The following is a 27798-nucleotide window of genomic DNA, read 5'->3' as shown; positions in this document are numbered from 1 at the left end:
ACTGCAACAACTGAAGCTCAATACCAAATTTGTATATCTGATGGTGATATTTTAATAATTGTCTGCCCTTCCACCTTTTGTTTTGAGCCTCACTGAGATTGGGTGAAACCATGTCTTCTCTCTGACCTCACACTCTTGCAAAGATCCTTGACTTACAGTTGAAACCTGCTCATCACAGCTCAGTCAGAATATTCAACAGAAGGGTGTGCCGCTTCATGTAATATAAAATCATACCGGAAGCACGCACCATAATTATAATTATATCGAGTCAGACCGTAATTATATCGAGTCAGAGGTTTTAAATTGTATACCTTTAACTATGAGCAAAGACTCCACAGACAAGAGACTCTTTATAATGTGCCACTTTATTAAAAAAGTAAAAAGTCACTTTAATATTTTATGAAGATTAATATAAAACATTACAATCTTTTGCATATCTGCACTGTCACACTAGATTTTTCTTTTCTTATATGTAATATTTTCTGACGAAACCCTGTGCTTTTTAGAACATATAACATTGGCTACAGCTTTCACAGGAGAATTGTCCCATATTTATATCTGAAGACAACAAAGAGCATCTGCATGAAAAAGCATGAAATATTTTGCATCCACAAATTACAATGTGCCTGTGATAAACCATCTTTTTTCACTAAATATACTGCATATCAAATGTTACATTGGGACGTCAGAACAGCCACAAAGTATTTTACACATTTACATCCTCATACTGTATTTGTGCAATTAACCTTTGTCTGGAACTGTGTAAAGCTGTGTTCACCAGTATATTCACTATTAAATCTTCTTCCGCAGGGTAAAGAAAGTGTGACATGTCAACTGACAGCCAAAAGGAAATCTGATTAGGTAAGACTGTCAGTGTGAAGCCTCATGTCTGACAGTAGTTGGGCTGTTTCGTGGACGTCAGACTGGTAGGGTCAGCCTGATCCCCATCCAATGACCCTCCCCGCAACCCCCAGTCTCACCCCTAGAGTCCCTCAGAACTCGACATCAAAGACCCCCCTAGCAAGAGGGAGAGGTGAAGCGGAGAAAAGCGGTCTGTGTCAGTTATTTGTTAGGCGAACACAGCTGGGGGAGGGCATGTATACAAGGGAAGCTAAATATGCGAAAAAAAATTTAGACTGGAAATTGGCTCGTATGGATGTGTGTGTGCGCGCGGGCAAACACACATCAAGAGGAGGATCGTCCTTGAATCGTTTTCAGTGATCTCCGTCCAGCTTTCTAAAACTTGTTTTCTCCCTCCCCCGTCTCTTCTCAGATTGGAGGGCGAACACTCAATACTGAACAGCATCCGTCTCTCTCTTTCTTATCCACCGCTCTCATCCTCCTCCAATCTGTTGCCGTCAACAGAAAACCTTCAAAAGCCACTTTGCATAACATGGCAAGAAGTACAACAGAAACTTTTTTTCGCAAACAAGAAGAGATCAAAAGTACCACGACATTAGTTTCATCTCCATATAGTAATGCATGCACTTTTTTGATCAAGCAGGAAAGAAATTGCACCAACACATAATCACACTGTTTTCATGGCAGTGGCATGAGCTATTCAACCGGTAGGAAAAAATAAACAGTGCATTAAAATACAGAGTGCATTTGTTTTTACACACCTTCTCATTAAGTTAAAAACATACTGATCCATTTAAAACACCTCACAGTGAGTACATCCTTCAATGGTCAGTTTGTCTTCCCTTTTTTTTCTCCCCAAAGCTACATGGAAAAGGCATTTTGTACAGTGGTGGAGGTGAAAATGCTGGAGTGGGTGCTTAAGGGCAGGACTTCCACCTTTAGTCCAGCTTTCTTGGAGCCATTTCAACCCCCCCGTCTAAAGTGTAGAGAGCTACAGGGGTCTCTGGCTTTGTTGGGAGACCTGAGAGCCAAATTAAACCGCCAAGTTAACGGCACATATACAAGCCAACAAGTCCTGCAGCTGCCCAGTGCAATCTAATGATAGTCATAAAACCTGTTGTTCACAGAAAGATACATGAATTGCACACGTCCACATATATACTTTGAAACTGTCGTCTCTCTTTTTGTCACAAGAACACAGTAAAGGAAGGTTGTGAAATCTTGACTGGGAGAAACTGTTGCCCAAACCACTCGCCGCCCCTGACCTGATCATTTTACACTGCAGTGCTCTGCCTGCCAAGTATGCGAGTCTGTGTGTGAGTGAGCGAGCAGTTCGGAGGCGTTATGGGATGTTTCATTCCGCTATCAGCCACAGATGTTTGTCAAACTGGAGAGGATTGTCAGCAAAACATGATTCATTTGGGGGCGTGTTGTCGGTACGATTTTGATACTTCTTTGAATTAGGAGGGTTGAATTGTCATGTTCGGACAAAAGCTCTCATTCATTTCACAGGTTGGAAACCTGAAGTTGCAACAACAAATGCCAGCAATTTGTTTATCTCAGCACATCCATCTGTTTATATTACATAATGCCCCAAAAGATTTGTCTGTGACATGGCAAATTGTATGGCCCGGTCTGGTCGTCCAGCCAGTTCTGTCTTTGCGCAGCATGCATGTTTCTTTTTCAAATGCTTTCCCTTTATGTTGTGACTTACACAGCACACTTTCAAAGACAAATTTTTCATATAAAAATAAAGATATGATGGAAAATGACGTGACTCTGGATAGTGAGAAATCTTTTTTTCTTTCTTTTTTTGTTGTTGTTGTTGAGACGTTGCTGGTCCATTTTGAGCTAGACTGGGTTTGGGCTGGTTCAGAACTCTTGAGGGTCAAAGTCTGAACCTGCATAAAAACCCTGTGTTTACCTGATGTCAACAGAAAATGTATCCTCATATTGTCTTTGAGGAGGTTGCGTTTATGTACAGCGGATGAATCAGGCTAGCTACAGCCCGGTGACGTACATCTCCATCCCGTCGTTGAAGGTGAAGATGGTGGTGGTGCTGGAGCTGTTGCCCCCTTGTTTGACGTCACTGATGGTCTCATAGAAGTTGCCTCCCCCTGGCAGGCCTCTGGCTGGTGTTGAGGTGGGTCCTGAGGCTTGAGGTGCTGGGGTTGGCACAGCCTGTGCTACTGGCAGGGGCACTGGCTTCTTCCGCTTCAGCGTGGCGCTGCCAACGACTGCGCTGCTGTTGATTCCTGCCTGGTCGTTTTTCCGCTGGGAGTCAATGGTCGCGTAGGCCGGGTCAGACTCCACCGCCGTTGACCAGGACCTGTCTCCTGTCTCATAGCAAGGTTCCTCTTGTGAGCGTGCTTGAGCTTGGACACCCCTTCCCATTCCCCTCGTCCCTCTGTCTCCACCGAAGGACCGCGGAAGGGTCTTAGCTCCATTGTTTTCCATGGGTTTCTTTTTCTGACTTTTACACACAATGGAGTAAGTGTCTGCAATCTGAGAACACAGGAGACAGCAGAGTTGAGTGTCAGTAAACTACACAGCAGCTCAACTCCACACCCCTGCCTCACATGACTTCATTTAGAGCATTGTGTCCACTAATAAATGGCTTCTACACAGTGTTTTCAAGGTCTTGAAACTCATCACTACTGGGCTTGTTTGTTTGTCAGCCGCATAAAAGTCAATGATGGATTTTCATTACACTTTAAGATGTAAAGAAATGCTCATACATAACATAGACGTGCTTCACTTAGAACTAGCAAAAGAGAGGTTTGAGGACTCCAGACTGTGATATGAGTTTGAGTTTTTTATGCAGTGTTTTTACACTCACTTTAAATAACATGAGGTGGCGGCGGTGTCAGGTAATGTATTGTAAATGTACGGTGCTGCACCGTGTTTGAAAGACAGTTCATTTGCTGACTTGAGCAGGTGAAGCGGACTTTCGGATCGACTAAAAAGGAGGGCTAAAAAGTAGACACACTCCTATAACTCGCACATGATTTTAAGAAGTGCACTTCAGTACAGCGTTTTGATTGGGTTCAACACACAATATAATTTGTAATTGATGGTCTGTCAGGAGTTTTCACCGTTGTTTCGCGATTCAGGCAGAAGGCTTGAATGGGAACATTTCAATTACTTTTAGTTACCGTGGTAACGGGAGGAAAAAACAAGCCGTTTGTGGGGTTATGTGTGTTGAAATGAGCTGCGTGGTGGAGGTATGCACTCTCTCAATGCTTAATAAGTTGATAACTGTTGGACAAACAGGAAAACGCGGAACGTTTTATGCCATTTTTGGCAGGATCTTTCTAAAAAAAAGAAAAGCTAGCATGGCATTTCAACATCCAGGCCAGAAGCCCGATGTCCAGAAGTATAAATAATAATGATGACATGTAGTAAATACACTTATTTTTTTGAGCGACTTGTTTAAGGATCTTTAATCTTGATTTTAATATTACAATAAGTACTGACTATAATTACAACTACTAACTGAGCAGCAGTGAAGTGCAGCGTTGTTTTCATCATGCTGTACATTCCAAACTCACTTGATATGTTTATTGTTGTTCTAGCTTTAAATTAAGTTTTTCTCTCTGCGCACTGACTGCAGCCACAAGTGTCAACATAAACAGCTGCAAATGTGTATGAGACAACACAGAGCTGCTGTAAGTGCGAGCCTTTGCTTGCTCCGTGCTGTAACCTGACCTATTTTGACAGGACAGGATAAGACAGAGTAAACTGTGTTATCAGTCGGTGGGGTCTATTCAGGGACGCAGCGTTAGCTCAACAGTTGATGGACCTGTTAAAATTTCACCACCAAAACTGTGGCAACAGTGTTGGATAACAGCCAATTAAATGTTTGCAACTTTTGTTCAAACTTCAGACAAGCATTAGGGGAAATTCGACAGGCCAGTGCAGTGGCGTTCAGCGTTTTGTTCCAAACACTCATCAAGGCAGAGCAGGGTGTTGTGGGAAATGGTCATGTTTACCTTCTGCGTTCACACCCAGAACAGAGTAGTAGATCTCCACCAGTGGCCTGGAGAAACACTGTTGTTCAAACATGGAGAAACCTCCCAATCCACTCCGACTTCACACACATTTATTCTCCATGTTTTCCTACTCAAAACTCACACTACCTTTAGTTGTCGCTAGGGCTACTCAAAATCTCTATTCAATAAGTTTGACTTGACCACCTTATGAATCACCTTACGACGGTGGCTTACACTTCTTATGAGCAAAAAAGCGCCAGAATTTTTTTCTGGTCTGTGTCTTGCATGTACATATCACAGTACCAGCAGGTTTAACTTTGTGGTGATATTGTAGTTGCGTATGTTTCCACCTTCTTTTCCGATAGAGTCTGCAAAGCAAACAATCATGTTTGTGTGCATCGAGGGTGCATTTGTGCAAACTAAATTCGCAGCCTCGGTGCAACAGAGGAAGGAAGTCACAAGATGACGGGGATTTCAAAACTGGGCCGCAGCTGTTGAGGAAGCCTGCAAATAGTGTTTTCTCTCATCCGCCCCTGTGTTTGAGCTCCTTACAGTTGCTTTTTTTTTATGAAACTGTTTCTCTTCTCAAACATTAAGAAGTCATTCCTTGTTTTAGTGAGTAACCACTGGTCCATACTGTCGTGTTGTTGGCCTGCTGGCAGTCAAAACTTCCCTGTGCATGCTTGCTGCAATGTGATTGTGTGGGGGAGGTTGCTTGCCTTCAAATCCAAGCAGGGAGTGGAGCAGATGGATAATATCACTAAGGAGGAGGAGATTCCTGAGGTAACCCAACACCCTCCGATGAGTGCAACCAACAAACTTTGAGAGATAGAAATAATTTGGGCATGTCAGGGCAGCCGAACACCTTTAAACAAAACACGTCGTCTGACAGAAAAGACAGGAGCTATTGGAGCGAGACAACAGCGTGTTGCCAGCTGCTCGGCAAGCAACAGTCTGATTTGAGGAGGAGGTGGATGACTTAACCCCTTAATCCCCACATGTAGCTTCTAAACTCAAAGGCAGGCAGAAAAACTCATTAGGAATTATGTTCTATTGACTTGACATCTAAGAGCATTAATGTCATATGTTGTGGACCAAACATTATAATGGAACTTAATGAACAACTCATGCTGCTTTTCTTCACTAGAAACAGAAAGCAGAGTGCACCCTTAATGACACCAGCAGGGGGAAACTGGGACAACTGTTCTGTCTTTCTGATTTAGAGCAACAGATAGAAACGCCAAGAGCTGAAAACCACAGCTTCACTTTAAATGCAACAATGTTAATCTGACTTCCTGCTTTGGAAATGAGAATGAAGGAAAATGCTCTTGAACCAGGGGATTATTTCATGTATATATATATATATATATATATATATATATATATATATATATAGTCTGAATAACTTCACCTTCAAATTTGTGCATTGAAATTCAACAAGTATTTCACCATCTGCTAAATTCAAATAAACATGTATGACTTAATGCTTTCAGATAATAAGGCAGCAGGTGATACTGATTCTGGATCCATCTGGTGCCCTGAGTTTTGCAGACAGATAGATGAGTGGGGGCTTGCATATTGGGGTCAAAGTTCAGACTGGGGGTTGGGGCTGCTGCCTACGTGTAACCTAACCTCTGGCTGTAAGTGGAGACAGTATATGACAAGTGGGTCACAGGGCAGTCGTGTTATGACGCCAAAGACCAATCAAATCGGCGCCCTGATTTGTAAACACTGCAGTTACAAATCAGAACCCCGTCTGCATGTAGTCCTTCCTGTCTCATGCCGGGTCGCCACTCCCACACACACCACAACGTGGACATTTACCTCCTTTGCGGTCGGTGGTGACGGATGCCCTTGTCCGTTCTCAATGCGGTGCGGAGGTGCATGCAAGGTGATGATCTCATCGTCTTCCGGAGGCTTCCAGATGTACTGCTCCCCGTTCCCCATGAACACCGGCTCCTGGGAGAAACAATCAGGAAGGCAATCTCATATTTGGAGAGAAACAATTAATGCGCTTAACTGTTCTCATTTAGAATTTCCTGTGCTCCATCCAAAAAGCAAATCGCTTCAGTTTCCACTGCGTTAAAGACTGAGGCGTCTCATGAAAGAGCGTCGTGGAAAAATGCCAAAGTAAAACGCCATTTGGTGCAAACTCTCCTAACAATATTCCAAACGTTTTGGCTAATGTCAGTTGATTTTTTTTTTGTAATCCTAAAATGTGATGAAGAATGAGTAGGTTTCACAAACTCAGCCATTCATTCATTCATTATCTTATTACAACCTCCCTAAAGTTAGCCATCATCACACAAGAAATAAATGTGAGCTGTTGAGGAAAAAAAAAATGTATTTCAACTTGCTCAGAACAATTATCAAGAAAAGTCAAGTGAAAACTCGTTTTCTTCTTTTCATGCAAATCATGTCAATCTGCTGACTGCTGCGTTTTCACGTGCTAAAGCAGGAAGTGATAGCACAAATAACACCAAACTAAAAAGTTTTACTGCAACAGTTGATGTCAATTGTTTCAGATTTGATGCAGCAAAGACTGATCAAACCCTCTCTGGGTTTCATTTCGGACCACGTTGTATCACTAGGTGGCCGTTGTAGGGCCCTGTGCTGGCTCTGATAACCTTTTCAGGCTGCCCAATAGGAATGCATACAGTCAGGCAGCTGGCCCACATCTTACATTATCCATCCTTCCACTGTTAACTAAGCTGCTGCCCACCACAAAACTTTACAAACATAATTTGGTGAATCTGTGAATGAAACAAAGCATTATCAAAGATGATGAAACATCAATCTGTATAGACATTTAGTCGAGATCAGACTATAAAGCAAGATTACTGCTCAATATGACATGAAGAGACCTAAATGTTTAAACATATATTTGTTTTTCCCTGTGAGATAAAACCGACATCAGACATGATATGGACGCTCCTATCTGCGACGAATGCGTTCAAGCATGAAGAGCCAGTTGTAGGTTCGCACTGCCACCATGTGGTCAGTATGAGTCATTACAACGAGGGAATATTTCGGGGGTTACCTTCGGGAAGTTGTGCAGGTGAAACGGCTCTAATGGTTTGCGTGGAAACTCCTGACTGCGGTGCAGCGGCGGAGGAGCAGTCGATGGTGAATCACTCACACTCGACTGGCTGTCTGACTGACTGTCAGCCCCATTATTTTCTTTTCGGCTCGCCTTGTCAACCTTGAGGAATTGAGTCACCAGAAAAATATATAAATAAATAATCAGAGACAAACATGGTGATGTAAGGTTGATATTGTGGAACTGTCAACATCCATTTTTAACTTATAGCAGCTGCAAGCTGTGGTGGAAAACCGCAATTAAAACGTCACCTTCTGTGGCCCAAATTTCTCAGTAAAAAGTTTGAAGAGCTCAGTTTGGGTTGTACACTTTCACTGAGGAAACTACCTTTCTGTACTTGCGTATTGAAGCATACTCCACTCCGGTTGGTTCCTGATTAGCCAGTGAGTTGACGGAGGACAGTGGCGACCTGTTGGTCCCATTCAGGCCATTACCTCGGGTCGCCATTGTTCCATTAAGAATGCCGTTCCCTCTGCCGTTTCCTCTGTTGCCCTGAGGAGGCACATTTATGGTGTAAATTCATTGCTATATTTTGAGAAACCGTTGCATGAATATACATACATTTCCAAATCCATTCCTGGCTCCATTAGCCTGAGTTGGGGGGCTCGGAGCAGCCCTGATTGTCGCTGGACTGTTGACTGAGGTTGGTGGTGCTGCAGGTGGAGCTTTGGGCCCCGCTTCACCTTCCCGAACCCCAACGCTTTCATACAGGCCGTCGTCTAAGCAGTGGGTGGGCGTGGGGTTGCTTCTCAGGCCCACCTCGGTGTAAGTGTGATCCCGTGCCTCGCCTCCTTCTCCGCCGCCACTGGCATCTCCCCCAGGGTCCCCTCCTCCCTTCTGGCCCGATCCCGGAGGACTGTTGGGGATCTGGGGGAGCTGGCGCCCGTGGGAAGGCCTCAGATCTGTCTGCGAGCGCCGACTGTGGAGAAGCAGGAGGTCCATGCTGGCCGGACGGCTTTTACTAACTGCTGCGAGAACGGGAGAATATTGAGCGTCACCATCAATCAAAACCTACCTCAGCATCACTTACAGTTTCCGTTGCAGGGGAAGCGATTGATCTCATGCAACCTTGTATCTGATTTGCTCATGGAGTTCAGCTTGGGATACCGAAGGGTGCCCTGCTGCCACAACAAAGCAAAACATATAAATGCTGTAAAGGCCTCATCAAGGCGACAGACAGACAGCTACACTCACCATGTTTACAGATGTCCCCTTCTCTCCTGCCGAGGGATGCTTGCTCTTGCTTTTCCTGACATGGCGTGGATGCGCGGGAGGTCAAATGAAGCCGGTGGACAGAGAGAGAACGGACACTCAGATCAACAGTGGACAGGGCCTGAAAGTCCTTGGTTGACAAGCCCAAACCGCATGACTCAGGCTTTTTATTTCTCGACGTGTAAACAAAGCATATTCATAATGTTCTTTCCTTCCAGCAACTTCCTGTTTTAATTTCAATAACCTCCGGTGTTCATCTTGTATAACAAAGGACTATATCACTGCAGGTCCTTGGAGACGACTGTAGCTATAGGAAACTGTTGATATGCAGCGACAGTGGTGATGAAAACGGTGCGCGAGGCAAAAAGCTCAAGGGTGGAGCTGCAAATAAGAGACGGTTTCTGCCCTCCACAACACATAAGAGGTGTTATTGCTGCACCACAAAACCCCCACATAGCAATATGTCTTGCAATAAACAGCAGCCGGGTTTGCAAACAGATGCAGACATCAAACATATGTAACTTCCCCCAAGTTACGTGAAACGGAACTCAAAAGAAGCATAGTTATATTATACACTATAGTGATGCTTTGAGAGCCAAAAGTGCCCTTAAATATATTGATAACTCTATGATTTCTGACACTATCGCTCATCTGGTGATGGCCTCTTAATACAAGGAGGATCATCTCCAAGTCTGCTCTTGCCTGAGAACAGGGGATGGCAATTATATTTCCCAAGGGACCACATTATACAGTCAAGCGGAAAAAAAAACAAAAAAAAAACAGGAGGGAAATGATTATATCATGGGAAAATTACTTGCATAAAAAGGACAAAATGGTACAAAAGAAAAAAAATGTAAAATGCCAGAAGAAGGGATTTTAAAATATATTATAAAGTTCTATTTATATTTCAAATACATTTATACTATTTAGGGGTCTCAATATGCATTTTAGTTCTGTGTAGTTGGAGAATGTTTTTGACAAAATAACTAACAATGCCCTCAACATTCAAATTTTGAGGGACATTAAATACTGTTGGGGAAAAAAACAATGATCAGGAGTGGTGGGAAATGACAAATGTTTAAAATCAATTTTAAAAAGGAGGGATAAAACAGCTTGAATATTTCTTCGTGTTTTATTACTGCACTATATGAGGGCCATGTAATTACAGGCCACACTTTGACCAGTTCTGTGTTAGAATGAAGTGACAAACTTAGCTGTACCTCACAGTTATGATCAAACCACAGTGCTTTTGCTCAGAGTTTTGTATGTTTGAGAGAGCTGTCATGCTACATTCAAGCCAATTGGTGATCACAAATAGTTTATTCAGCTATATAAGAATTATATTTACACTGCAAGACTCAATATGAGTTGTGCTTCTGAGGCCTTTATTTCCACTTGTTCCCTGCTCTGTCATTCGTCACCACAAGATGACAGATAATCCGCTTCATTGACAGCTTATTCTCATTAGCATAAACATATTTACGTCAATCTTGTGCTTCCAAAATATTGTTTACTTCACAGCCGTGAGCTGGTTCAAAACGTCTCCTTAACTGTGTATCCCATGGCAACAAAGCCACAGCACGGCTTCTGATTGGCCTCTCGATGTTCTAGGAAGAGGCGGAGGGAGAATAGGCTGTGCCTTCGCTCTTGGTTCTGAGTCTGAGCCTCACTGAACTGCAGGGTGTTCTGTTGCTGCTGAAAAGCCCATGACTTCCTAAATGTGGCGCGAACCTCTGATCTTCTCAGTCAGCTATTAACAGCTCAGAATATTGGATGATTGACAGCGAATGCTGCAAAGGATTTTCCCCTCTCCCTCACCTTTGGCAGCCGACGCACACAAGAACGATGAGGATGGTCACCACGAAGGCGGACGCTGCTGCGATGGCTCCCAGGAGCAGCAGGTTTTCGTAGGGAGGGTCCTCAACATTTGTGCTTTCCCTTTCATCCATGACACACTCCCGCTGGCTCACTCACTCACTTCTACTGGAGCTTTAACTCTGCCACACAGCTCAGGAAAACCTGCAGAGAATGAGGCACAACACGTGGATGACGTTACGTTAGAATCAAGATGGACAACGGGTTCATTAGTTATCTTCCCTGACATTTCTATTTTTGACTCACTAAAACTAGAATGCACAGAAAATAGAACACCTGACAAAGCAGCCGGTGTGAACAAGCCAAAAGTAGTTTCATCACTTTTCATCATCTGTGTTTCTTCTGTTAAAAAAAGATCAAATACCAGCAGGGCACTTATTTGACAAGCTGCGGAGATGTGGAGTAAAAAAGCGAGTTCCCAGGAGTAACATCTCACCGCAGATTCGCTCTAGATTCTCTTCCTCAAACTGCCCTGACAGGTTCCTGTGGAACTGTATTGACCCCATCAAGATGCTGTATCTCAACTGTCTTTGATTCACAAACTGGGCACTTAATATAGATTTTTTGCCCTTGGCAGCAAAACACAATGCAGCCAAACACTTATCCGAGGTTACTGGGTTGCCCTTCGACACCATTTTGTACTTGAAGTTTGCTTCCACTGTGGTACCTCAGTTAGCTGACAGCAACTTATCCACAGTCACAGAATACTTGGGTCTGATGGTTCTATTTCAGTGGTGTTCGGGACCCGAGTCCTTAAATGGTTCAAAGGATTCTCCGTGGATGGAGCTGCAGCTCTTTCTTCATGTTGTGCAAGCAAGTTGTGGAACGCTTTTTTAGCACCGCCGCTTTTAGGAGATGCTGACAGTGGCCAGTATTCTGAGACACAGTGATACTTTGGTCTTGCCTCCTTACCCATTGTTGTACATCTTTGCTTGGGTCGGCTTACTTGATTCATCATCTGCTTTGTCTTTAACACTGAGTCCTCTCACGAACTCGTCCATGCAAGCGGTTAAAAGTTGTTCCTGTATTGTTTACATTTTTAACAGTCTTCTTGTGGTGGTGTTTATAAGGAACTTGGTCGTAAAATAAGCTCCATCTGCTGGCTGTAAATCAATAATAAAAAGCCCCCCCTCCGTCATAACGCCAGGCCCCTCTTAGGGATCGCACCCCCCAGTTTGAAAACCACTGATATAGCAACAACATTTTGGGCTCCTATTTTGTAGTAAACAGCAACAAACAAGTGCTAATAAGAACATAAAAACATGCTCTTAAATAGCCACACTTACTAACACGGCAACACATGAAGCTCAACAAACCGTGGTCGACATTTTGTTGGGCTACTGCTCAAGCAGATAGAATGGGCACTCATCACAAACGTATTGTTGTCATTGAAATAATCAACTTTAATGTGTGGATTTCAGTGAATATATCTTGTTTGTATGGGCCTGGTCAGTGGCCTACTGGTCCACACATATCCCTAGGTTCATGTCCAGCCTAAAACTCACACCGTTCTCATGCAAGAAAACAGAGGGGACAGGGCTGGAGTCTATATCTCGGGGCTCTCTCGTTCTCACTGCCTCACACACCCACAGCTGAATAAGGTTCTACAGAAAGTACTTCTTCTTTGTTATTTTGTGAAACAGCTCCACCCACAGGACTGGCATGTGTACTATAATGTTTTCAGCTTATCAAAAGAAGAAGCAAAAACAAATAATCGCTGTAAACTAGCAGCTTGGTGGTGCTTTTCTAGTGTTAAAAATTGGATGTGTTGATAGTATTTATTGAAGCCCGTTGACACCAGCACTGTCATTTCGCCTGAGCAGACATTGTGCTCAGTTTCAGAGCCCTGACTGACATATTAGCGGAAGACATTTGGAATTTAGAGCAGTTGACAAAATCAGCTCAGCTCTTACCCCAGAGGCGTTCCCTGTACGTGAGCATTCCTTTACAGAGACAATAGCAGGAATGTGGTTAAATTCTCAGCAAAAAAAGAAAACATGAGGGACTGAAATGACAAACCAGTCTGTGAGCATAAGGAGGTCACGGCAGGCTTTGTGTGACAGAGAGTCGGTGAAATACTGGCTTTCTGTTTCTAGGAGACAAAACCTTTTTTTCCTCCAGTTGCCTCTTTTCCTTCTCGCTCTGCTCATTTTGGATGTCTGTCTATCTGTGTCCTTCTCGGTGTCTGCATGACCCTGCAGATATCTGAGGCGATGCACAGCCAATGAATTAAAAGAGCGGAGGCCTCTACAGCAACCGTTGCAGGTGAATGAGAGAGGAGGCAGACGGATGAGAGGAAAGAATGGAGAGACAGGTGGCTGTAGCAAATAAAAAGAGAGAAAAGGGGCGCATACTTTAAACATGAACCGAGGAGGGAGGGTGTGATAAACTGTGGGGGAGGGATGAGACTGTGAAGACCATCAGCGAAAAAGCGGGGAAGCCTGGGAGAAGAACAGGAAGGGAGGGGGAAGAAATGAAAGGATGAGGCAATAAGAAGGAGGTCATCAGTGGTCTATTGCAGTCTGCGTTTTGTCAGCTGTTTCTGAAAAATCCAAGGACCGAAACGCAGCAGACAAAAGCAGCACAGGGACGGGCGGCGCAGACTTCACAGTGTCGCTCCGCAGCAACAAAAACCTCCACGAAAAGTTTGTTTTAGCGACACTGGTGCCCACTGCGTCTGGTAATAATGATTGTAATGAAGATGTCAATGACGATGCAGATGTGGATGGTGATGATGATGGTGATAATGAGGTCAGGCTGCAAAGCGTGGGGCGGATGCATGGAGCTGGAGATGCAGCGGTGCAGCACGACCACAGGGTGGAAGATTTCCTCTGATGGCTGCTCGCACACACAGCACCACGGAGAAGTTTGCCACAATGTTGCAAGATGATTCTTGGCTTCAGCAGCATAAAATACATGTCAAATAAAATAGAAATACTAGTTTCTAGTCAATTAATACATGTTAGCTACATTAGTTTTGTGTGAATTTAAAGGCGTTCAGTATCAGATAGTAAAATGACAAAAAGCTACTTTGGTTATGTGAATCAAAATAAACAGCATACGCCAGTAGACTCGCTCAAAGACATTGCTGCATTTAAACTTAAAAATAGACAGATTTTAGCCTGAAATTTGGGACATTTCTGTCAGAATAAACATCATTAAAACGTGTTGGTTAAATCAAAAGAGGAGTTTTTAGTCCTTCAGACCCCCGATGATGTAACCCAGTGTTTAACTTGCAAATTAATTCAAGTCCGACTGTTTGATGATGAGAAAATAAAGTAGAAAGCATTTTCGTCGACTGAGCCAGAGGAGTTGGCAGAGTAATATTAAATATTTTTTTATGAGCACTAATGGAGAAAAGGTTTCTGGAAATAACACATTTTTGGGTGGGGGGTTCTTTGTATTCAGCTTAAAAAAATGGGAGATGAAGTTTGGACTGGGGTAGAGGAAGTAATCCAAAGATGGCTGTGGAAAATGGTGGGAGAGGCGGGGCGCATTAAGCACCTTACTAGTTTCTCCCACTCCACTTGCCTCACCTAAAGACGTTTCTTCTTATTCATAGCATGCAATAACTTGCTGTTTTCTTCGTATTTTCACCCTGAGCTGCCAGAATTTATCTCAGAAAATCCCAGCCGTCCTAAAAGCCTCTTCTCAACTCCTCATTGAATTAACTGGTTTCAGCATCCGTGCATTTTTCCTAATTGTGGCCGGAGATCAGGGCTGATACGTGCAGCTCTCAGCCTCTGTCATCACATCAGGACAAATCCAAATAAGCGATTGTTATCAAGGGCAACAATTGCATCAGCTCTATTGCCCAGCGAGGAGAGTAGCTCAACAAAGTCTCTTTATTACAGTGGTTTCGTTATTGATGACACTTGATGAAATATGGCGTGACGACAGCAGGAACAAGGCTCAGCAGTTTGCCAAATATTGTGAGTCGAGTTCATCACAGGTCTGAGCTACAGCAAATTACAGTTGAGAGGAGATGAGAAATCACATCATGTCCAATCTCTGGCCCCATGGGACGACACGGTGCATAACAACGGGGAGCGAGGAAGGAGGGAAGAGAGGGAGAGACAGGGGAGGTGGCTGAGGCTTAACCCTTGGAAATATTTCGCCATCAACTGCAGCGACTATCTCGCCGTTACACGCAGAGAGGGATTAGCTCAGTTTGAAGGTTGCTGCTTCTCCCAAACTTGAACTGTGCCAGATATGTTTTAGGAAATATGATGAAATATATTGTGTGGTTTTCGACACCAGAACTGTAGCATTAAATGACTTTGGAGTTTGGCGGTGATGAAGGCCGCTAAAAGTGTCTCAGTGTAGAAGTGCTTTTTTTTACATCTCAGAAAGACAAACTCCAATGTACAATACCAAATAGAATCTTGAGGGAACTTTGGTGTAATTGTTATTTAAATGAACTTTTGTAAAACCCACAGATACTCTCTCTGTAGAGAACACTTGGCAGCACTACTCCGGTTGCTGCTGGGTAAGAACAACTTGTTTGTCTTCACAGTTCCAGACTCAATCTCAAATGGCGATGTTTTTTTTGTTTTTTTTTCTAGGCTTTATACACTCAGTCGGACAAGAGCTTGACGTTACATCTGTTTGCCTCATCCTGTGTCACGTGGAAGAAAGCTTTCTCAGCAGGGACTGCATGTCTTCGCACATACTTTCAGGCTCCAAAAGAATTCAGATTCAATCAAATTACTGCATTTGAAGGTGAAATATCCGAATGAAACAAAGCACAAATCTGTTTCATCAAAAGGTATTCCTGAAAGGCAAGTAAAAAGGCTCTCTCGTCGCTTCTATCGCCGCCAATAATGTTCTATTGAAGGTCCGCACGTTGGCGATCACAGAGACTGGAGCAAGTCGAGACCCCATTTTCCTCTCACATGACTCGACTTAATTAAGATGAATGAGTCAGTAGCAACGTTCAGGATTTAAGATTCCTCCTTATGGGATTGAGGAGCGCTCCCTCTTCTTTCTCCCTCTCCTCTATTTCTGTTTATGGTCGACTTCAGCGGTAACTTCTCGCTCATTAGTTTAATGATGGCGCTTCTGCCGGCTTATGCTCACCAGCGCAGTTTGCTTTTTTAACATCGGAGTCGGGGAATTGCAAGAAATACACAGCCAGTGAGGCGACACAGAGAATCAAATGAAATCAAAAACTGCATGCATGCATTATGGATGCGAAGAAAAAAAAACACTTCAGACACATTCTTTCGCAGTGGGAGACTTATATTACGGCCATAAACATGCATGCATGTGATGCAGAGTATAGACATACGCTGAGACTACTGAAGTAAACTCTCAGCTAGAAAGACTCTGACAGACATATATATCCAACTCTAGCTCGCTACTTATCCCCTCAGATGCATTATTCATTTGTGTGCCAATTTGGAGGACCCCCCCACCCCTCCCCAATAGCTTGCACCAAAAAGAGAAGAAGTGAGAGTGAGAAAAGGAAGAATGCCAGAAGATAGAAGAACAAAAGAATGAGTGAGAGTGACACAGAAAAGCAGGATTGGGTCAATCCAAATGTCCCAATGAGACCTACTCGTTTCTGATTCGCCCACAGTTTAAGACTCTTAGCCCCTGCCGAAAACACATGGAGTAAAGATCACCGGCTGGAATCACTTTGTTTGTGCCGAGACGCTTACTGCGTCAGTCGGTGAAAGCAAGCTGTCAAATCTATAAATAGAGTCAGAAAATGTATGCCATCGTTTGGAGTGTTTCATGCACACGCTGTTGAAAATGTCCAACTTGAACCCTGCCACACGGAATCCTCTAAATAACAGAGTCCTTTACTCGCTATCATGTGTGTTTGTGAGGAGGCAGGAGGCGGTGTATGTACGGGCGGGATCAGAAGGATTGCAAGGTAATCTCTGTCCCCCCTGTTATTACACCAAACAGCTGGTGCACGACAAGAAACAGCCTCCCCTCAGCTTCACATATTCACCATCAAATGACCGCAAATATTCGCTAACATGGAGACCCCTGCCTGGTCCATGAGCCTACTGATGTTTACTAATTCCTAAAATTTTCCAGAGTTATACTCCACACCCTAACCTCAGGGAATCTGTTGCCAGTCACTTCGGCCATCATTTTTAACACTTATTTACACACTTATTTACAGAATTGATCATATGTTTTGGTTGGCTTCAAAACATATGAATAGTCTCACAATACAGAGGACAGCAAGGGTGGACTTGGGGGTGAAATGCCCCTTATCATCATTTTATTCTTGGAAGTAACTGGCCCGTATGCCTTCCATTTTGTCTTTGAACTGAACCCAAATTGCATTAACAATGCAACCACGATTTTCACTTTCCACTAGTACAGTCGGCAACTTCTTGATTCACTCTGTATTTCAAGTTCGTCTCCAGCGTGGCACAGTTGAGGGCGTTGGCTCTTCCACTGTCAAAGCCTGGAGTCGCTCTGAGGATTCTGCTGTCATATTTGGCCTTATTTGTCAGTCGCCTGTGATTCTGCTCCCTCAGCTTTGTCACCGTCTCCGAGATCTGAGAGTTCCCGGGAGTCGCTCACATGGAGATTGTGTGCCAGGCTCGCTCCTGATTTTCATCCAGCCACGACAGACCAAGACAGTTGGAAGTACGACACTAGTGGGTCAGTTCTGCATCTCAATCGTAAGCCGTTATAAATAATAAATTCCAATTTGAGGCGTTAAAGTAAATAAAAATTATACACCTCAGATTATATTGTTTGCCACTGGTTAGGGCACATAGAGTATTGACTATTTTTTAAATGTATTATTTGGAAGGCTAGTCGGTCGGCAATTGCAAAAGACAATAACAATTTACAATGCAACGTCAGCTTGAACAAGATGCAGACAGGTGTGTAAACAGAAGCACACATGTGCATGAGTTGCAGCGGTGGCAACGGATATTTTCACATCTGTGTGTGGAGATTGCTATTTCTGCACAGAGCTAGAAAACTCAATTATTCATCTTGGACGTCGCTGCACTTGCGTTACCTCTTAAAGGAGTGGGGTAAGGCAGTCCTGCTGGCTCAGACTGTGTCAGCGTGTGTGAGTGCATGTGCTGGAGCATGTGTGCCTGAAGACCTCCACCACAGGCCGCTGATGTGCTGGGACGTACAGTAAGGTGACGTGACAGGAGGGTTGGAGAGGGAGATGTCATAAACATGGCAATCACGCTGCTACGGAGTAGGAGGTGGGGATCAAAGAGCGACGGAAGTGAGACTGAATTATTTTCCTTATCTCCTCTCTGTGCCAGCTTCCAGTTCTCTGCAGTTCACTAAACAATTACAATGGAAAGGAATGGAAGAGAGGAACGAGGCAGGTTTGTCTCCGTCCTGACTCTCCTTAGACTCTTACATGATTTTGCGTGGCTACAGCATGTAAAACCATCATATAATTTAGGAGTACATTTAAACTTTCAATTAACTTGACAGCATGGAAAATTGAAGTTAGATGCAGAGTTCTTCATCGACATAGGGCACTCACATCTTCAGGAGGTTTATTACCCGCTTCTAGCTTGTGTTTTTGATGGTGCTGGTTTGTTGTAGTTTGTGTGCATCAAAACTGAAAAAGGGATTTTCAGCCAGAAATGGAACAAGCGATTCGATTTTGGGGCGGCTCCACATCATTGTCTGGATCCAGGGCTTCTTTACTTTGTAGTTCTTTTTACCATCTTTTCACTTCAGCTTAGTGCGCCAAAGCAGTTTGAGCTAAACATACTTGAAGCTCAATGATCCTCGGATTTGCAGTCAATAATTCGTCAGTGTGCGTGACATCTCAGAGTGACACGCGTCACCGCGTTTCTGGTGATTTAGAAGGTAAGTTGCTAGGCGAAAAGCAGCCTCATGTAGCTAACTATTTACCTGTACCTCTGTTTCGGTTTTGTCAAACTTGATCATGTGACGGGCCAATATTTTAATCATAGCCCCTGTTAAATTTGAGCATCTCCACCCTTTGTCTTTACTATCTAAACAATATTCTGTTGAAGTATTCAAAGCTCGTTTAGGTCACTTAAAATAAAGGAGCATACCACATTGGGCCCCTGAGCCTTGAGTTTGACACAGGCATATTTTATGTTTAAAACAGTGGTATAATCCACAGCAGATTTGTTTTTGTCAGTGAGTTTAACCTGGTTTGTGACAGATTATGATGCTTAAATTCAGAGCTTTGGCACATATCGTGTGCTGTGTTGCAGTGTTTATCACCCTGACAACAGATGGCAACTAAACACCTGATACACACAGGTATCTACTGCGGATTTATTTGTAGCTTTAACTCAATACGTCTGATATAACAAGACATTCTGCAGTGACAGGACGGACCATGCTGAAGTCTGTGTCAGAGCAAAGCTCATCTTATCTTGCTATATTTCCCTAGAGACCTCTGATGGGAGCAGCTACACATCCATTCACCGATTCAGAACACCAAGTCGCTATCAGCTGGAAGACCAACAAAGAGACAATAAACTGCGATGTTCCTTTCCTCATTCATCCACACTTCCATTTTGAGATCCATTTCTGTGTCAGCATATTGATGAAGCCGAGCCTGTCGGGTTCTTATTAAGCAAGCCAATTAGAACCAAGTGCGAGAACAGTGGAGATCGGATGGAGACACGAAGGAAGGGAGGTTTGACTGTTATGAGTGTGTGCTGTGGCTTCGTTAACACGTTCCCCCTTGGTGTTCGGTGAGTCATACTCTGCACTTGCAAGCTTTCAATCTCGCTTGCCTCGATATCCAAAGGTATTTGGGTGTGCAGCTCCTGCAAAGGAAGCCAGCGCGTTGCCCCGAGGCGACGCTACAAAACAGGACACGCCCTCATTGTTATGCAAAGTCAAAATCAAAACGTTAGAGGAGGATGTAACACGAATACAAGTTATCCTGGTAGTTCTTTATTGTTTTTCAGTCGGAAAATATTTACTGAAATTGCATCAGCACATTTAACATCTAGCGTGTTATGAGTCATCATTCAAGTCTATGCATTTCCTTCACAGGCTGTATTCTTATCGTCATTTTGCAGACAGAATGCGGATCACCTGCATCGATTGGCTTTGCCTCCCTTTGCCCCTCAAGCCTGGTCAACAATGACAACCTAGCTTACATACATGTCCCACTTACCATTAAACCAAGCAAGAATGAGAGGAGACGCGCTTTGTGGGATGCTTCTCAATGGTATCCAGGCTCCTCTCCGTGTGAGTCATGCTGCCTTTTCTTTCACACTCTGTGCCCAAGGCCACCTACCTTACACCTCCACTCCTGCACCGCTGTTGTCAAGTTACTACGCCTGCTCATCTATTACACCACTCAAGCCCCTGACACTGTGGAGAAGTCACAGATGACTAATTTGATTTGCTTAAATGCTCGCTGCCTCCGCTGAACATGATCTGTCTTGTTCAAAAACAGAGAAAACTCACACCAAATTTGATGTTTGTTACAATCAGATATGGGAGAATAACCTCCAATTTCTCAACAATATGTTAAAGGATTTCCCAATCATTTTAGAATGGAAAAAAAAACGCTTTGCTGGGCTAAGACTTTACATGGTGATCTGCGAGTTCGTGAGTATCTATTGAGGGAGTCAATGCAGCTCCATCTAATAACATTATGTACAATGGGGAAGTTGCGTGACGCTGCATTGGACCTCAAGTCTTTGTCAATGTCTGTGGCGAACACACAACCCTGATGTCCTGATCATGTCACTCTAGTAGATTTGACCTTCATCTACCTTTATTCCAATTTAGATAGTTCTCACTGGAAACTTTGTTGGTTTATGAACCATTAGAATCTTTAGTCAATTAATAGCATTGCGTTAAATCTAGGAACCACATTGACCTTCATTCTATCGTCCTACTGTAGCAATACAAAGAAAACAAAGACAACATGTGATGGCCATTTGTTCTCTATATTATTATATTCCAAAACTGGAACATTTACTCCAGAAACCTGTGGGAGGTCGACGACACTGCAATTGAACTCTGCATCTTAACTGTAAAGCTTAAAGCCCATTTATGCTCCATTACATTGCTATAGTTGATCACCAATATACCCACCGGGGGCAGCAACAAACTCCAAATCCAAGATGGCCACTGTGGAAGAAGTATTGCTTTGTACCTCTTGCACTTAAGAGAAAAATAGTGCCAGGGTTGGCAGCGGAGGTGACACCATTAACTACTGTATATTGTGACTGGTGGATAAATAATTTCTGCCATAGTCTTCTTCTTGACCTCATGGTTTCCAGTGGTGCTGAACCGTTTGTCCTGTATCCGTTAGTTTTGTGGAAATGCACAGAAATACAGACAAAATGATCGCAGAACACAGAAGAATCCATCTGTATCCGGATCCATATGGAGCGTTGAGCATAAATGGGCCTTTAGTCTGACTAGTCTCTGCAAGAAAACATGGTTACTGTCTCCTCTCTGCACGGATCCGCCACGCCTGCACTCTCATCTTCACCTCTCTTGTCCGGTACTAGCAACACTGCCGCAGATATGGGCAGTAAAGACAGAAGACTTTCTCTTTGAACCTGCATCCATTTATTTCTTCTGTAGTCGCTGGATGAGGTTAAACACAGGCAGCTATTAGATTTATTAAATGACATGAAGCAACAGTAAGTCAGGCTTGTGTTGTGAGGACTAAAAATAAATATGTAAATAAAAGGCTCAATAGAGAGAAGACAAGGAAGAGAAGAAAAAGGTACGTAGAAATTTCACTACAGTGAGCTTCATCTATGGGGGAAGGAGCAAAAGAGTGCAATGTAAAATATGCTCGACAGAACGTTTTGCTTTCAGCGGGATTATGTATGAAGTCGACCAGGCGGGAGAGGAAATGTATTTTTCCGTGTTTGGTTAGACCGAACCTAAACAGTAATAGTCTTGATTCACCGCCGTCCTACAAGGAAACAACATCAGTTCATTTGTAATTCCACTAATTCGCCTCGATGGAAAAACTTTCCAGCTTCAATCCTCTTGTGTGATTTTTACAAGGTTCCATCTCAATTAAAATGCCTTGCATTCATTAAAGTGCTCTGCTTAAAAAGCAGAGAAGCCATAACCGGAGGCAAGAAAACATCACGGTGAGAATGTAAATAGCTTCACCCAAGTCGGATATTTTGATACAAATAGATCTTTTAAATGGCAACATTTTATGAACATTTTTGCTTTAATGTTAATTAATGATAAACAACCTCCGTTCTGAAGGGAATAAACAGGGTTTTATTGATACCATAGAACATGGTGTTGAACAACAGCATGTGTGTAGTCACTTCCTGTATGCTTTTATTTTGTGATACTTCCTGTTGCAATCTGCATGTCTCAGCTTGCATTCTACACAACTAGAGACAATTCCACTGATCACCTGGCTGAAGCTTTATAAGGTGACTGGAGACACCCGTGTGTTGTTACATCCTCATGCTGAATTGTGTCTTAGACAGCTGTTGCCATTTTGTTCCTTTCCTCCTGCTTTATCTTGCATTATTATTATTATTATTATTTTCCCAGAGTGTTCTTTGTGAGTTCATTTGACCAAGATATTGTTTGTATTTGTGTGTTTTAGGTGTCTTAGAGTTTCCCAATTTGTGTTCTAAGATTTATTTCTGTACTTGAAATAGTTAATATGATGTGATTTTTATCTGTTTCCTGGTCAAATCGTTCACAGTACACGACGATTGATAACTTTTGAGAGCCTGCACTGAGGTCTGTTTCCATGGCGGCACGGCCTTTCTTCTACTCTTGGAACACATTTATCTGATACTTATTTTATCTGATCATTTTATGTTTTCCTCATCTCATGTTGGCTCATACCATTTGAGCCTTGTTCTTCTCATGTTATCGTGTCAAACTGTTAATTTTCCCAGCTTCTGCTTGAGGTTTTTTTGGGCTGAAATTTTAATTTGATTTGAAAGAAAAAACAGCATCAGATGAGTGCAGAACAAAGTCAGCCTCTTCCTTCGAGATAGAATGGTGTTTATAATGTTGGCCACAGTCTGACTGCTGCAGCAGAACATACTTATATATTCAAGAAATGAAGAACCCTTAATATTGCTAAGTGCTTTTTACAGTGTATGACTAAGTGCAGAAATGGGGTTAATATTGTTCAAGGGCTTCTGCCGATTGTTGTATTAATTGTGTAAGCAGAGGTTGAGCATGCTATCGATCTGAACGGAGGACAAACAGCAGGTGTTTTCGCTGGATTAAGTGCTGCACATACACAAACACATGAGTAATTTAGACAGGCAGAGTTAATATGCATCGATTCAATTGTTGAAAATTGTTGAAAAAAAACCCCAATAGCTTGTTGAAAAAATAGCTTGGAAGGCTACAGTTTGGAGTGCGGTTCCACATCTTCATTTTTCTGCATGCAATCAGCAGCGGTGTCGGGGGAACTGCGAACTAAATAAAGACGTTCTCAAGGTTTTCAGGCGCTAAGAAATCTCAACCCCAGTTGTGTCACTTTAATTCCTCATTTAACACAATCCGCTGCAGCCCAAAATAACTCCAGCTTGACATCACACAAAGACAGGTGTGTCTGCAGCCACGCAAAAAAACCTCAAGAGCCGCGTGACGGCACAAATACATCCTGCTGTGCTGTACCCGAGCACATTCACCCACCTTGAGTCTATATTTGAATTCAAAACCGCAGCCCAAACCCGACATTTACGGGAAGAAATCATTTCAAAGTGTACTTTTAGACCCCCGAATGCAACACCCATGATGCCAATAATTAGAGCGCAATGTGACAAGTTTGGAAACTCTGCGCAGCACCCAAAATGAAAGGTGAATTTTAACAAGCTGCTGACTCATAGAAACACCAGCGGTCTGCTCTTACCTTCGGTTTTGATGTTTTTATTTGCCATGCTGTATCCTAAGCAGCCTCCAGAGTGGAGTTGAGCTGATGTTATCTAACTTTCCACTCTTATTAAGCAGCACCTTTGAAAGCGTGAGGATTCTCTTCATAAACCAATCAATAGAGGATCTGCCTCGCCACGGTCTCTCAAGACCTGAACTCCACCCTTCATCTCCTGCTGTTACACAGTAGACTAACAGCTCTTGAGTGTGGAGGTCTTCTAAGCGATTGGAAATGAATAAATAAACCCAACAGTGGGCATTAATGCACCGATGCCCTTGTTGTACTGCGAAGAGAAGGCTGATCCGACGATCCTAACACTGCGTGACTGTCAGAGGAATCGATGAACACCTACTGTTGCAAAGGTGAACTCACTCATCAGACAGAGCCGCAGATGTAATATAACTGTTTGTATTGACCAGGAATGACAGAAGAAATGCAGCTCAGAATGATGAAGCCTTTTCACCGTTTGGTTTCTAATTCAGTTACAATGGAAGGGAGTCAGTAGGCAAAAATGTAGTTCAACCTCAGTTACGTACATCATAAAGTAAAGTATCAACACCTATTCTTCATCACTGCAGATGAGCAAACAAAAATAAATAACTCACAAGTATCATATTCAATCCAGCGGAGACCCTGGTTAGGGATTATTGTTTTACAAAATCCTGAAATATTACCGTCTTCAGAGTAAACCCTATAAGATTCAACTTTAAAGAGCCAGGGATCCTTTTAACTTTGGCATTAAAGGTGCAGGCAGACATGCCGTTTTTAATGAGACCCAGGTGATTAGCTGTGTTCAGAGGCGCAGAACTCACATTTTGTGGATAAAAATTAGGGGCAAATATCTGCAAGAACCTCACGATATGATACACATCACGATATGATGCTATCAGGATATCACAGTGTCGTATTTTAGGTTACTCTATGCAGTTAACCAGAGGAAAAAAAAAACACAGAAAGTCACTCATAAGTGGAAATACAATTTCAGTCAAAACATGCAAAAATATTTAACTTTAAATACACTATGTTTTTATTATTAAATATCATTACATATTTATAAATATTAGTTATATATATTAGTACTATATTAAAGGTCAAAATGTCACAATATATTGCTGTATCAATACTCTTTCCATTCCTCTTTTGACAATAAAACCTAGCAGCTTTTTCACATGACATTTTGTTAAATTATAAATTACTTTTGAAAGGGAAAACGTTGTGTTTTGCACCGGCAACGCATGTATGAAGTCCGGGGCCTTCTGTGGGCTTTAGTCAAACGCCAGAAGACGTGACAATGAAACTAAAACTGACTCTTAAATGCAAGATCCCTTGAGTCAAATTCAAGCAAAGTGGAGACCCTCACTTTGGTTTTAAGTGTTAAACTTCGCCTGCAACGGTTACACAGAGTCATGTACATGTAGAAGTTGAAGAGGATTCACCAAGTCCGTCCTCTGGAAGCAGCTTCAGAAAGGTGACTTTCAGCTCGCTAAACTTTCATCCAAAAGTTAATGCTGATGGGAATTGATTCGTAATAAGTAGGATTATAAGTGTAAAATAGGCCGGCTAATATATGAAGATGAATATTGGTTGTTGACGAAAAACATCCACAGAAGCTGAATCATCTTTTAACAGTGAAACATCAACGGAAAGTGTCTTTTCATGATGCTATCACAACAGACTCTGAGCTGCTTATCCATACAAGCCAGAGCTTTTCTCTTCACTAATTTATTTATGTTGTATTCTCTCGTATATACTGTTATGTACCGGCACATGGATATTATGCTGTAATGCGGCTCAGACATAAATCAATAATTATGAATTACAGCGCTCCTCCTCTAATGGCAGGCTGCTGCAATACCCTGCCTGAAATGTATTTAGTGAGCAGTGACTTGACAGATACTAATCAACCCCTACAGCAAAGCCATTCATGAGAAACGGGGTGAAGTGAAAGTGGAGTGGACACTTTAAATGTTGGGCATCATTTGAAGTGTAAAATAATTTTTTGGTGAACGAGTGAGCTCACCCGGGGCATCCCACAGCAACTACACACACACACACACATCCTGGACTTCATTTACCCGCACGGCTCACAACCCACTTTCATCCTCTCACGACACACACACAACCAGCGTCGACGGCAAGACATGCATTATATGCTATTGTGCGTCCTTGTTGTTTTGCTGTGTTTGAAAAGGAATTACTGAAGCAATAGTTCAGTGGGATTATCTGTCTGTTTACTACAAACAGCTTGAAGTCAAATATAAGTCAATCCGATGGAGTATCAAAGGACAAGTTGCAGTTTTCCATCTTTATTTAATGTCTTTTTAGTGTCATTCAGTTAACTCAATTTTTCCCATTAGTTTGCGGCAACACTGGCTATTTTTAACTTTATATAAGTGAGCCATTTGACCTCAAACACTGAACTGTCTTCCTTCTTAACCCTCTTATTTATGACTGTAATGGTAGTGTTTCCAACTTCTTTAGATTGAAAGGAATTTTTATATCGCACTTTTTAGAATGTAGTCCAGAGACTCATAATTTGATTAATATATCAGCATAATGAATACAATATTATCATATTTTTTAAGCCAAGTGAAGATGACTTTCATATTTTATTTGCCGCAGACTTGAACCTCATGGTGACTAACAACTTTCATAAATTACTTGCATTGCATCAACAAGGCCAACTACCCCTCATGAATTATTACGCCTAAAGCACGTGTCGGCGCACGTGGCGGAGAAAGAGCCCCCCACATCTATAAATTCAAAAGCACTTGGTAGCAGGTGTGCCGGACCGTACGGCTCCATCATGGGGAGGGATGAATGGAAGCGAGGGAAGCAGAGAGAAGCGCTCCAGTCCTGTCGCCTTGGCTGCATCAGAGGCAGGAACTGTTCGGCGTGGTGGGGGCTGTCTGACTCAACTGTCTCTTTACACATAGGGGTGACTCTTCGTTGAGGTTCACCCATCTTTCCAGATAACAGGAGGAGGGAACCACTTCAATCACAGTAGCAGGGAGGAGGCCACGGTGCAGACCAAGACGGAGGCCGACCAAATGGTGTGGAAGAAAAAAATGCATCTCCTGCTATTACTAGCGCCGCTGTAATCCGGGGCATCCCTCCGCAATGAGGTCTGGATGGCAGACCTCCGGGGTGACCCTCCTGCTTGAGTCAACATAATGGATGTAATGAGCTGTAACACATAGACACTGTGTAATGCACTTGCTGCATGGTAGGTGCGCTTCATTCATGTGTGCTCTCTCCTGTTCAAGTTCAACTCACGCCCACACGCACTAGGCAGATCACCCTGACGCTTATTCACCAGAGGAATAGAATCACGGCTCACATTTTCACATATAAGCATCAATCTTTTATATAAGCACACGTGAGGAGACGCTGATTCTCGCAATGCTTTATGAATCTATGCCCCTCTTTTTTCCAACCAACCCACGCCCTCGGGCCATCAGCTGTGATAAGTGCATGTGAAGGAAGGGACCCCAAAAACGATCAACTTCAAGTTCAGTCACGCCGCTCTCACTGTGAGACACAGAAACAGCTGATCGATCAGACAGGTGGATCGATGCTCGGAGGAAGGAGGCGAAGGATGTACTCACTCGCCCTCCGGTGCGTTACTGAAGCATCCCGGTGTCTGACGGCCGGCTCTTCGGATGAGTTCTCCCGGGACAGCGCACCCTGATCCTCGCTACCATTCTGCCTCCAGCCGCATCCCGTTGCGCGTCACAGCGAGGGGCACCATGTCAGATGGGTTGTCGCAGGCTCACCGTCGTGCGTGTGTCTGTGTGCGTGGGGATGAAGTGACAGCATCGGATTTGCGGTGATGCTGCTGACGCGCCTGCGGAGGGGCTCGACTCCTGCCTGCCTGCTGCTCTGGCTCCATCAGCACCATGTGACTCAAACCG

General features: G+C 43.2%; 1 protein-coding gene across 4 annotated transcripts; it reads right to left on the bottom strand.

The window, feature by feature from the left end:
- Positions 1 to 347: 347 nt before the first annotated feature.
- On the bottom strand, positions 348 to 27769 carry LOC128749626 (uncharacterized). Of its 4 annotated transcripts, none has more exons than XM_053849384.1 (9): positions 27493 to 27769; positions 10984 to 11184; positions 9148 to 9202; positions 8984 to 9074; positions 8515 to 8921; positions 8281 to 8445; positions 7894 to 8055; positions 6678 to 6812; positions 348 to 3366 (listed from the first exon to the last, which is right to left on the bottom strand). In XM_053849384.1, exons 2-9 carry the CDS (start codon positions 11112 to 11114, stop codon positions 2863 to 2865), a joined length of 1650 nt encoding a protein of 549 aa, XP_053705359.1. In that variant the 5' UTR covers positions 11115 to 11184; positions 27493 to 27769; the 3' UTR covers positions 348 to 2862. The 4 variants fall into 4 exon arrangements, with proteins under 4 accessions (XP_053705359.1, XP_053705360.1, XP_053705361.1 ...); XM_053849385.1 differs by having other exon boundaries at positions 8515 to 8918; XM_053849386.1 differs by having other exon boundaries at positions 8984 to 9071.
- Between the last annotated feature and the right edge of the window lie 29 nt (positions 27770 to 27798).

This window comes from Synchiropus splendidus, chromosome 18 (genome assembly GCF_027744825.2).
Source record: "Synchiropus splendidus isolate RoL2022-P1 chromosome 18, RoL_Sspl_1.0, whole genome shotgun sequence".
Lineage (NCBI taxonomy): Eukaryota > Metazoa > Chordata > Actinopteri > Syngnathiformes > Callionymidae > Synchiropus > Synchiropus splendidus.
The sequence above is the reverse complement of the archived record's forward strand: the minus strand, read 5'-3'. Positions and strand labels throughout refer to the sequence as shown.